The 12677-nt window shown below is 37.7% G+C and overlaps 1 protein-coding gene across 3 annotated transcripts in view; it reads right to left on the bottom strand.

Moving 5' to 3' along the window:
- The window catches only part of SF3B2 (splicing factor 3b subunit 2), a 49844-nt gene that overhangs the window by 21264 nt on the left and 15903 nt on the right, over window positions 1–12677 (bottom strand). For 2 of the 3 annotated variants that reach the window (XM_072423059.1, XM_072423061.1), the window contains 6 exons: window positions 2760–2797; window positions 2265–2312; window positions 919–1038; window positions 763–814; window positions 572–666; window positions 95–197 (listed from right to left, as the gene is read on the bottom strand). In XM_072423059.1, coding sequence (XP_072279160.1) covers window positions 95–197; window positions 572–666; window positions 763–814; window positions 919–1038; window positions 2265–2312; window positions 2760–2797 — 456 coding nt within the window. Of the gene's footprint in view, window positions 1–94; window positions 198–571; window positions 667–762; window positions 815–918; window positions 1039–2264; window positions 2313–2759; window positions 2798–4313; window positions 4417–12677 lie in introns of those variants that run through there. The other variant, XM_072423060.1, reaches the window with a different exon arrangement.

Here is a 12677-nt window from a genome sequence, read left to right as displayed (position 1 = left end):
ACAACAGTGGAGTTCACAAAAATGTAAAAATGTTTTTTCATCATGGAGCAATTTATATATTGGCTCCATGTATAGCGAACAAAGAATATATTACCTGTGGTAACAGTCACATTCATCTCCTCTTGCCTGATCTCCTTAAGCTGTAGAATTTTTTCAAGTACCTGAGGAATCTTTGGGCCCACAGAAGAGTCTTCTGTCTATAGATTTTTAGAAAAATTTTTAGCACACAACATTAAAGAACCAAACTTAAAAAAATATCAATGGGAAACCCTTTTTTTTTAAATTACTTTCTGAAGCATATTTAGACTAATGCTCTATGTCAAACGATTCTTGTAAAAACATATTTTACATTCTCATTCTTATCTAGGTCAAGTCAAAAAGAAGTCAACTGAAGGTGACATACACTTATCAAAGAATTATGAACACTTAAAAGAATCCAAAACAGATTTCAAACTAATGCTAAATGACACAAGCCCAATGCTACATGACTCAAATTCTATAGTGGTATATTTTAGTTATCAAAAAGAATAGACATTTGCATTGCCATTTGGACAATAAAGAAAAATCCTACCTCTCTAGATTCTTCTCCAGGTGACTGACTGGTGACTCTTGGTCGAGCAATTGAAGGCATGAGAGGAGGAATGGTTGTTCCAATGGGAAGATTACCTAAGCGAGGGGGACAAAAGGAAACAAGATTAGATGCAAAGATTTGTGGAGAAAACTTCCAAACTTAAAACTTCCAATATATGTATATATTACTACCTCTAGGAAGAAGTGATCTTGCAGTGGGAGAGTCCTGAACAATCAGAGTTGCCTAAAAGAAAAAAAAAAAAAAGAGCAAGATTTAAAAACTGAATATATACAAACATAGTAAGTCCTGATACAATAAAATATGCAGATTGACATTTCATCTCAGACCTTTGGGAGAGAGTCCGTTTGTGGCAGTTTACTTCCTTCTGAATTTATGGCAACTGGAAAACCCATTCCAATATTGGGAGGAGGTGGAGCTGGCAAAGTAGGAAGTGGCATTCCAGCCATCTAAAACCAAAATTTATTGCATACCAAAAGAAAGATCAGTATGGAAAATCCAGTAACATTAGGACAACAGATAAAGCATATCCAACACCCCCCCCAAAAAAAAAAGATTTTTTTTATCTAGAGCAGCATCAGTCTAGATGTAGGCTGCATTGCTTTCCGATTATAGGAAACAGGCATCTTCTACAGTTCACAGACATATAGCCAGGAAAGCTGATAACACCATTATACGGGACAGTAGATTTTGGCAAAAAAAAAGGTTAAGTGAAACTTCCTTAACCTAAGGTGCAATGATGCAACTCCACAAGCTCCCTGGCCTGTGCAGAAACTTTTCATTCTTGATCAGGAACTTTAGCCACGTGAATGTTCCCTGTGCATGCACAGAATTGCATTGAGCACAGCATGCTGAAATCGTACACTGGGCTGATATTGCACAGTTCAGTGTACATCATGGGAAAAATTCCAAAGTGGCAAATAGAGTGCATTGCTGTGAAAAATATGTACACTTTAACTTTACTCTGAAAAACAAACCAATGCAGCCACATGTAGCAACAAGCAATGCAAGCTGCAATAAATAACGTTTTTGTTCTTGTATTTAGAGATTTATAAAAAATAAAAAAATAAAAAATAAATACACAACAAAAAGGCTAAAAAAGGTCAGTTTTAAATTCTAGCTTTTTATTATACCAAATCAATTATGTAGGCAAATGTAAGCTGATCAATTAAAATTTACCTAAAGTGCGAGTTGAAGGAAAGACTATTAAAAACCCAGGGATAAACTTACCGGTCGTTATTTCTTGAAAATTTCCAGAACAGCACTTTAAAAAAAGACAACAACATGGCAAAAACCACTTAAAAAAAAAAAACTCACACCAAAGTGGTCATGCTCCTGACTACCTATGACACTTAGTGTATGGCCCTAAAAACATGTTGGTACATGTGGAAATCAGGATATTATATGCGATTTTTATATAAAATACATAATTTGCCACAAAGAGCCGTTCTCTTCTCGCTTTCCCTCCTACATGATGTTCACACATACAGGCTTGACAACTACGTTTTGATAAGAAACCAATTTCTTTTGGGTTTTTCATTAAATGTCTACATTATTATATATACACAGAGAATATTTGACGGTGATGTCCTGGAAGATGATTTTGGGAAAAAAAAAAAAGAAAAGAAAAACAAACAGGATTAAGTGTGCATTTCACAATCCTGTACATCCTCACCTGCGCAAGTCTAGCAGATGTATTTGAAATTTCACCCTCATCATGGGCCTAAAAGAGAACCAAGTCAATACAATGTAAACATTTGGTTATACATGATACAATATTATATTTATATTAACTGAAAAAAAATGGCAAAACACTACCCCTTCTAACATAAGAAGCCATTTAAATAGATATTTTGATTCTAGATCAAATTAAAAAATTTTTTCAGAATGACATTTAGCTATGCCGAACTAAAAACAAGAAAAGGAGAAAACAGGCATTCTTAATATCTTACAAATCCAAATATTTAACAATTTGTTTTAAACAAATGAATTACTCTTTACTAAATCTGAAACAAAAGTTACATGAATAGACTGAAACAGGACACAGGATAAAAATATATTTTTGTACAACACTAACTAAAAAATAAATAAATAAAAATATGTGTTATTCTCACTTTTCCTTTGTGATTATTCACAAGGGAACTAGGTTTTTTTTTTAATTTATAGCTACCTGTACTCCGGTATGTTCCATTAGGTCATCTCTGGTACCTGCAATGACAGATAACCAACAAAGGATTACAAAAGCCACATATTAACTAGTCAATCTGCTAATAAAATAAAGCTCAACCCCTACCAAACCTTTACTTAAAGCGTACCTAAATTCAGAAATTTCACTTTACATAAAAGGGTAGACAACCCTTTTACGTAAGGTAAAAGTTCTGATTGTTTTCTTTAAAGACAACCCCCCATTAAAAAACAAAGTGCACCACCGCCCCCTAACTATGCAGGCGTGAGGTTGGCAAATTTTTCTCTTAGCGCGAAAAGACTCCTTCGGCGCATGCCTGAGATGCTCGGGCATGCACAGAACGAGCACCCAAGAGCCTCCCGGGATGTGTGACGTAGGTATCCTGGAAGGCCTTGCGCTCCCATTCATTCTCGACTGCCTAGGCGTCTGAGAATTTTAGGCGGTGCTGCACCATTTTGTTTTGTCTTTAAAAGGGTGTTGCACTTAAAAGTTCTGTTTTTTTTTTTTTTTTTTTTTATTTAACATAAAAAGGTTGCCTACCCTTTTATGTAAAGTGAAATTTCTGAGTTTAGGTACGCTTAGTTTGGTAGGGAAGAGTTGGAGCCTCGGTCATGTTTTTGTCCTTATAGAGATTCTCCTAACTCCGTTATTATGCAGAATGTCATAGGGACATAGAAAAAAAAAAATTGAACAAGTGAAAAAGGGTTAGCACTTCTGGTAATGTTTTTTTGTGCTTTATGCCCCCCAAACATTTATTTCATGGGCAAAAAGTAATGAAAACCCCCTTCAATTAGGTCACAGAGAGAAAAAAAATTCCTCCTCACTGTATATACAAAATTGGTATTAAATTAGATTTTAAACCAGGAAAGTAATGTATACACAACAAAAAAATTAACAGCCTGGTGCAGCCAGTGTTTCAAAGCAACACAATCACAGAAGTTACAAAACCTAAAAAGATAATATGCACCTCTATATACTGCTTAATTGTAAAGAAATCAATAGATGAAATTTCTTTCCAACTAAAACTCCTGAAAGTATCAGATCTTGTGTCACCTCAGCAATCACTGGTCCCTTATGCACACCCCAGCCATGAGAGACTAAAATATTGCCACAGATTTAATCGGGACATTGATTTTGAAGTTAAACCAAATTTAACTTTTTTTTTGTTTATAAAAATCTGCTTCCATGCATAGCCTACTACAGACAGACTACCTAACCTGTGCAACCTCGGTTTCTGCTAGCATTCCTAAAATAATTGTAGCGTCAGCTACGTCCCCTAATGCCACGATGAACCCAGTACAGGAAGTGCCTTGATAGTTGATAGCAAATTAGTATTACAAAGTAAGTGAATGTGAAAACCATTCTCAATCGAACACCATACGTAGATAAAACACAAACGAATAAATTTGTCCAATTATCGCTCGGTTACAGAACCCTGTTCGCACCGTAATACAAGCTTTGTTATTATGCTAGCTGAGAACCCATTTTACGTGTTTTTTTTTTTTTTGCAAGGTTTAATATTTGAATATTTGTTCTTACCTTCAGTTGCGTCCGCCATGTTATCGCCGAAAAAATCGCTGTACAGTGAGTCGCGAAAAACGTGCGTCATCACCGGAAACGAATAGCAGAGGCGGAGCTAAAGACTGAATTCCATGCTTGACGAGAGTACGCGCTAATGATTAGGGCGGAAGTGATGTCAATTGAAAAAAATCGTGGGAGTTTAAAGTGAAGCTCACGAAGAGTGGATTTGTTTAGTACCAGTCAGTTTATTAGAAATGTACTATCCTTTACCATTTATTCAGTGCGGGAATACAACGTAAACAAGCACTTCAAACTATTTTACAGGCAGGTATTTTGCCAGTATTTAGTACTGTCCGTGATACCTTTATTATCATTATTCGTCACGTTTTCAGGACACACTTGGCTAAACATTTGTTTGTATGAACTGCATAGACTTAGAAGTGGTAATGTCCACTCTAGTTTGTCTAAAAAATGTAGCTGTTAGTTCAAATTAAAAAACGATCATGTATAGAAAATACCTAACAACTTTTGTTTCAGGTCCACTTATACAGCTAGTCACCTTAGGCATACTTAAAGAGGAACTAAACTCAAAACAGCCAAAAAAAAATACACCTACCTTTAATCCCACAGGGCAGTCCGATCCTTCCAGGAGTGTCCTGTGTCGGGTCCCGTGTTATTCAGGCATTTGTCCCATAGCCGGCGCTTTGGGCACCGCTATCTCTTCTTTTTGTTCTTCATCCTACGTCACCCAACCCAGGCGCAAGATCAGGTGACATAGGATGAAAAAAAAATTGCCAATCTCACTGTGCATGCGGGAGATCGGGAAATTTTTCTCTTTGCGCAAAAAGCCTCCTTCTGCCCATGCCTGAGATGCTCGGGCATGTGAAGAAGGTGTGCCCAAGAGCCTCCCAGGATGCCTGACGTAGGTATCCCGGGAGCCTTTGCGCTCCCATTTGTTCTCGACTGCCTAGGCGATCGAAAATTAGTGGGCGGGGCTGCACCCTTTTTTTTTTTTTTTTCAAAAAAAGGATGTTGCCATAAAAAAACAGAATTTTTACCTTACATAAAAAGGTTGTCTACCTTTTTATGTAAAGTGAAAATCCGGAATTTAGGTACACTTTAAATTAGCTCCATTCCTAAAGGTGAATAATAAAGTGAACCCCAGTTAAAGCAGGCTATGTCAGGCATATATGTCAGCAAGAGAGTGGGTGACATAGCCAGAAGAAGGAAAATGGGTGGACCCAAACGTGGTTGGCTCCAGAGGGGAATAATAATTATGAACACCATTATGTAAAGGATGGTGTCAATTTGCAATAAACGTGTCACACTTACCTCTTCCTCACTAAAGCACAGACATCCCTCTCCTGCGCATGCTTGCAGTTCTGAAGCTGGGCGTGCCTCTGTTTCCAAGCTTTATCAATTCCGTCCAGTCCACTGGCCAATCAAAAGACAGCCTCTTGATCAGCCCCGGCTATTTAGCTGGCTCTCAGACTGTACTTTGTGTTCGTGCAACAAGTTGTGTCTCCTTTGTGCCGAGCCCTTAGTTCTGTGAACTAGTACCTGTACACCTGCTGCCTAATCCAGTGTTTCCTGTGTTAACCCCTCGTTGTCCAGTCTGTTGGTTCCCAGCCAACATCCCTTTGCGGTTCCTGCGTTCCTGTCTGCCTGTGTATATCCCTGCTTCTCCTGTGCCTCCTGCTGTTTCCAGTGGACACTGTGCCTGCAGGGGCCCCTGTGTGATTGCTGTCTGTCTCCTGGATCCTTGGCTATTGACCCCTGGCGTGTGACCTGACCTCTCTTGCTTGATGCCTGCCTCGACCCCGGCTTCCTTGACTATCCCCCTGCCTGGTCATTTGGTACCGTGCTTGCCCACCTTAGTGTGCCCAAGGACCGCAACCTGGTTGTAACCAGCAGCGCAACTTCCTCACCATCAGAGGCTCTGGAGAAAACCTGGTTACAAGGCTTAGACTCTGCGCCTTGGCCCTTCCCAGGGCTCGCACCACCTCCATACGATCCCTGGTGGTCCTGTCTCTGCATGCGGGACAATATGCATTACTATCAGTGTTTTCTCCAGCAATGTTTTTCAGCCAGGTAGGGGGAAACTGTAACCGGGTAATAAAAAAGAGGGTGGGACAAGACACTGCAAATTTAGAGCTCCTAGATATTTATGCAATAGGTATCCAGTAACCACTATTATTATGACAGTGTTCTACCTACCCCTTATACTTTGTCCTAACTTTCTAATGTCTGGCTTATTAGAATTTCAAAGTTTTCCAATTTTTTTTGTATTATGCCCCAACAGTCCAGTGCTGTGTATTTTAATCCAACTTTCTAGTGTTCCATATTTAATAGTGTAATCTCATGTAGTAGTGTAATATTCTGATCAATGTAGCGTAACAAGTTAGGCTTGGTTTTCATTAGCAGTAAAAAACATTTATTTATATATATATATATATATATATATTATATATTTTATCCCTCTTGAGTGACTACTTGGCACCTGGGGTTGGTAACAGGAGGTAAGTGCTGGGCTTTTTCAGACCCAGCAGTTTTTCAAGCAGTAGTGGTTCCTGGTGAGAGGAAAGTGAGGGGTAAATGCAGCAAATGCAACCTTACTGCCAATGTGAATTCAGCCTAACTTTAGATATCCCTCTATAACACAAACCTTTTGTGAAAAAAAATATTTCACTTGATCTGTCCACGAACTGAGCTCATAAAGTCTCACGCTTGCTCAGATTCTCTCTCCTTTCTAATGCTCGCCATTCCATCAAGTGCTGATCTCATTAGGCATGCGTGAGATTGAGCAAATTTTTACATTATAGGAAAGTTCCTGATGGTATATTCCCAACGTCGGGCAAGCACAGAGCAGCCCACAGCCACCTGGAATATGTGACACAAATACCCAGTGAGGCTTCAAATTTATCCTGCAGTCTTTACCAGCATGGCAGTAAAGATGGAAGGGGAGGGGGCCTCCCCAAAAAATTAAAAAAACAAAACACATTTTTCTATTATAAAAAAAAGGGAAGTCACCCTTTTATAACATGTTAAAATGTGGTGATGCTTTGAGAGCATCATGCATGTGCCGATGGCAGTACAGTGCCCCCCCCCCATTACTGCCTATATTCTATGGGCAAAAAAAAACTTCTCATGAAAAGTATTCACCAGCAGTGTGCTAGCTGGGTGTGTAAAGCATGCTTATCATATTCTGCACCCTAACAACTCACCGTGTTTAATCTTTCAGATCTCCAAAACTGTTGGATGTGATTACTTAATCACGTACGTAATTTTTAGGGTACACAATGGGCTCTCATAGCTACTAATCACCAAAACTTTCTTTAAAGAATTTCAAAATATAGGGATCATGAGTTTTAAAGCTATTGAACATCTGGGTTGCAGTTTCATAGGAAAGTGCACCTAGAAGTCCAAAATTAGCCCCTCTAAATTTTTTACCTACCTTTACCAAAACTATAACTGTAATACTATGTTACACTTTCTGCTTCTGTTCTTTGAACCCCAATTTATCTGGAATGGGAAGGTGCAGGAAACTGAAAATGTAGGTGCATGTAGGGAACCGATGTATAAACCCACCTAAAATTTCATTAGCATGGCATCATTAAAATATAAATAAACCTCTGCCCATCAAACTGTTCCCTTCTCTAACTTGAACCCTAATTTCTCTAGAACAGAGAGGTGCAGGTAAACAAAAATATTGATGCAAGTGGGGGGCACTTGTGGCTAACACCCCCTAAATTTTTATCTCCATAGCATCATTTCAACATAAAAAACTTTGCCCATCAAAACACGCTGCCCTGTTACACATGACTCTACCCTACTAGTACCTGAACCCCAATTTTGTTTTGATGGGCAGAGTTGTTTGTTATGATGCCATAGTGAAGACATTTTAGGGGGTGTTAGCCACAAACGTTACCCACACATTTTCAGTTTCCTACACCTCCCTATTCCAGAGAAATAGGAGTTCAAGTGTTAGACATGGGCGGTAATGTGGCCAGTGCATTTGCCATAGTAATGAAATTTTAGTGGGGTTGGGGGGGCTAGCCAAAGGTGTTTCCCTAATGCACCCATATTTTTGGTTTGTACACCCCACCATTCTAGGGAAATTGGGGCTCAAAGAAGGGAAGCGGACAGGGTAAAATAGTATACATTATACTATACATATGTGACAAGATAGGTATTAATTTAGGGGCCCCATCCCAATGCTTCTTTCTATGTAATTGGCCCCGGGGAGTCCCTGATTTGCATTTTCAATTATGTACTCCAAAGTGCACTTGCTTTTGAAACAGCAACCCCAATGTTGTATTTTCACAAGTTTTTAATATTCTGATCCCTATATCTTGATTTTTTTTAAAAGGCTGGGGTGCTGAAATTGTAATTAATACTAACTATGTGAACAGAGTGTTCGCTGTGCAGACCGAAAATTTCAAGTCATTATGACTGTTTAGGAGAGGTTTGTACACAGAAAGCTGTAAGGCTGCAGAATGACATGCAGTTACCAACACAGCTGATGACGTCATTACACAGGCCCATGGGACGGTTACATTGACACAATTCTTTTGGTTTTTTTTTTCAAAAGACACAGCACAGCTAAAGAATGGGGGAGGGTCAGCCTGTGTCCTAATCTTATCCTAGCTGTGCTGTGCTCTTCTCACTCTGCTCGGCTCTAATCAACAATCAGCTCTTTTCAGCTGGGAACAGAGCAGCCTTTTGGTTGACCGTTCAGAGGATTAGAGCTGCTGATAAGAGCTAGGCGGAGGAGGCAAGGCAGCTGGGAGGCCCACCCACCAAAAACGGGCTGGGGAGAACTATGACTATGAACGTAACTTTAAAGCGGCGTATCATATCAGCAGTATTTAAATACTGTGTAATAATTAATACATACAAAATCAATTTAAAATTAAGACGCCTGTTATGTTCATAAATTCACTTTTATTTAGCGATCAAAAAATTACTGCATGTTACTAGAGGAGAGACCAAATCCTATGCCCCCTACCAATCTCAATAAAAAAATGAACAAGGTTGTTTTGTAAAATGCACCTTGCCAATTTTTGGAGATAAAAAACAATGACACATTTTAGATTTAAATTTGCAGACAAATAACACACTCCTGCCAGACCCCTATTTGACAGACCACAAAAAATAAATAAGCAATAATTGGTTAAACCAACAAGTTCTTTCCTATATATATATATATATATATATATATATATATATATTTTTTTTTTTCTATATCCAAGAAAGGGAAAAAAGAGGGAGAGTATCTTTAAATAAGGGCCTAGTGGGAAGCATGAAAACGTAGTCCTGTATGATGCTAACAACAAATTTGAAAATTTCACATCTGAAAAATTGCAAAGCAAAGTTTCAAATTACCAATCAAGGAGGAAAATAGGTACACCTTACTTGCTCACCCCATAACTTTCTCAGGTGGCCCTGTCTCCGGACCTAAACATATTCCCAAGGTCAAGGGCTAAGTCCTGTAGTCAACATAAACTGTGACAAAAGAATTTAGAGGGGTGGGGTTGGGTGGAGAATGCACTGATTGCCCTGGGAACGGGAGAGAATACATTTTAAGTTATAAGTGTTTTTTTTTTTTTTTTTGGGGGGGGGATACACTGACTAGTAGTGCCAGAGTACAAGAGTAGAATTTAGTGACCATCCTTACCATTTACAGTACAATTTTACTATGCAATTGCTGTGCAATTAACTTTTAATATATTAAAACATATGGGGACTACCTAAACTATCCAATCAACTTGTATCCGTTCAAGTAGTCCCTTGCACTGGTTCGAGGGGAGGTTGTACAATCAGATTCTAGCATGTATGATGACGCTGTAAAGGCATGTAACTGCCACATAATACAGCTAACACATTTAGGGTTATCTACTACTGTTGGAGGATATGAAATTATTTTATGTATACAAATATTGTATTATGTATACAAGTAATTGCAGCAACACATAGAATAAGATCTTTCATTAAAAAAAAGAAAAACAAAAAAAAAAATCAGGAACTTGATTTATCAAGAAGACACAGATATGCGTCATAATCTGTATTTCACCAAAAGGTTTTGAAGCTACTTCAGTGTGTTTTCATTTAAGATTACTCTTCTTTATGTTACATTGGGATGTAAAAAAAACTCAAACACCCTGCTGTAGTCAGGCTAGTAACTGACTGTATCTACAACAACATTGTAGCATTCCTTATAATAATGTTCATTTATGGAATAAAAAATCCTTATCAGACATTAGAGAAGTCACTTTGAGCTCTGTGAACTATACAAATAGAGCACTGACATATCATACAAATGAAATCATATTTGGGATTTTGTGTTTGTTTTACTCATTACAATGCTGTACAAATGTTTCAGATAATTTTGTTAAAAAATTATAATGATTTATCTGACACTGACAAGCTAATGTATAACCAGCCAACCCAAACATATCTGTATTCAATACTAGGTTGCTGCATAGTTTAAAAAAAACAGAACAGCTTATGTTCTGCCAATCTTGTCATATATCACAGAGCAGTGTTTCTCAACCTTTTTATTACTAGGAAACCCTTGAAATAATGTCAAGTCTTTAGGGAACCTCCGCATAATAGTAGTATAATTACTAAATCTATGGCTCACAGTACATTAGTGTGGTGGTCAGTGGGTAGAATGTCTCCTACATTGGTGGGCAGTGGGAAAATGTCACCCTTACAAGTAGCAAAAAAAGGCACATACTGCTCATTGCTCAAGGAACCCCTAGCAACCTCTGGAGGAGCCCTGGTTGAGAAACACTGATATAGACACTGGTCAATAAAATTTACAAATCCAACCTGTTATTACTAGCATGGCCACATTCCTAAAAAACATAGAATACATAAAATACACTTTGTGGTGGACCACCAATCTGTGGGACTTTTAAAGCCAACAAAAAACAAAAATTGTTTTAACATATAATAAAACTTATTTATTGGATACCATTAAAATTTCTTAGATATAAAAGACATGAATAAAATCAATTATCACAAACTAGATACTATACCCTTATGGGGGTAAGCCCAATTCTCTTTTCATGTGAATATAATCTGTTTCCTTAGGAAAAAGGGGATCTACAATCACAATAGATATACATTCAATTCTCAATTCTCAGTCAAACATAGTATTGTTAATTACAAAATATAAGTTCAATAAAACAAGATAATTGCTCATATTCAAAAAAATATTGATGTATCTGGTGTGTGCGGACATGTTGCACCCTTCTCACACAGATTAGTAAAGGATAGAGAGGACAGCGGTAGTGAGAGATGGTAGCAACCAAACAGTACCCTTGATATAACAATGACAGAACAGCTAAGTAAAGCTTCCATATGATTTGATTGTCTCTCATGTTTCATTATTTCTTCATCAAACACGAACATATACCATGTTTCATTACTTATCCGTGTATAATCCAAATAAAAGCCAACAAACAAAAAATATCCACCGTGTTTAATAATCATGTTGAACAATACAAATAAATACAACCAATCTCTAATAGAGTATCCAACTAGTCAACCATAGATACTGATTTGTGCATCCTTAGTGTATCCATTATTTAAAATGTCTTAAAACATCAATTAACCCATATTCTCTCCACCATAAACTAGTGCATAGGATAACAAAAACACTGTGCTCCAGTATCCCAACTGGTGAATCAAGCAATCACACCGTTTGATTGTAAAGTCTAGAGTCAGCACAGTACAGACAGGGATAACTTAAGTTCATGTGCTTTTCCTCCCTGCAGGTTTGGTTTTGACAACAGGTTTTAGAAAGTTGTTTATGTTTTGTGGTCTTGTTGCTGCTCCTCTTGCTGATGTTTTGTACAGTGCATAATCAGTGACTATTTCTGGTGAGTCTTCCAACATTCCAGTGTTGGTTAGAGGAGGATGGAAACAATAACTCTCACCGGGCTATAAGTTAAGTATTACTGAAGTTATAATTTATCCCCTAAAAATTAGCAGTATCAATCCTTCGTGGAAAAAGCCTACAAAAACACAGGAGGCTGGAGACTGTCCTCTGGTTGCAAAAATGTAATTCATGTGTTCAAAGGATATTAGTAATGTGGATTATGATTGAAGATGGTTTCTGAGTGCTATATTATCAATTGAAGAAGAGAGTTTCTACAAAAGTTTCACAGAGTAAAACACTCTGTTTTTCTTTGTAAAACTTTTGTAGCAACTCTCTTCTTCAATTGATCTATCTGAACTTACAATTTCATTTTAATATAGCACTCGGAAACCACCTTCAATCGTAATCCATATTACTGATATCCTTTAACCCCCCCTAGCATTCTAATTCTGTCAGTTTTTTGATGCAAAAAGTGATCCTATTTTTTTTGCATA

The sequence above is a fragment of the Pyxicephalus adspersus genome, chromosome 9, assembly GCF_032062135.1.
Source record: "Pyxicephalus adspersus chromosome 9, UCB_Pads_2.0, whole genome shotgun sequence".
In the NCBI taxonomy this organism is placed as follows: Eukaryota; Metazoa; Chordata; class Amphibia; order Anura; family Pyxicephalidae; genus Pyxicephalus; species Pyxicephalus adspersus.
This window is presented reverse-complemented; position numbering and strand designations above follow the sequence as displayed.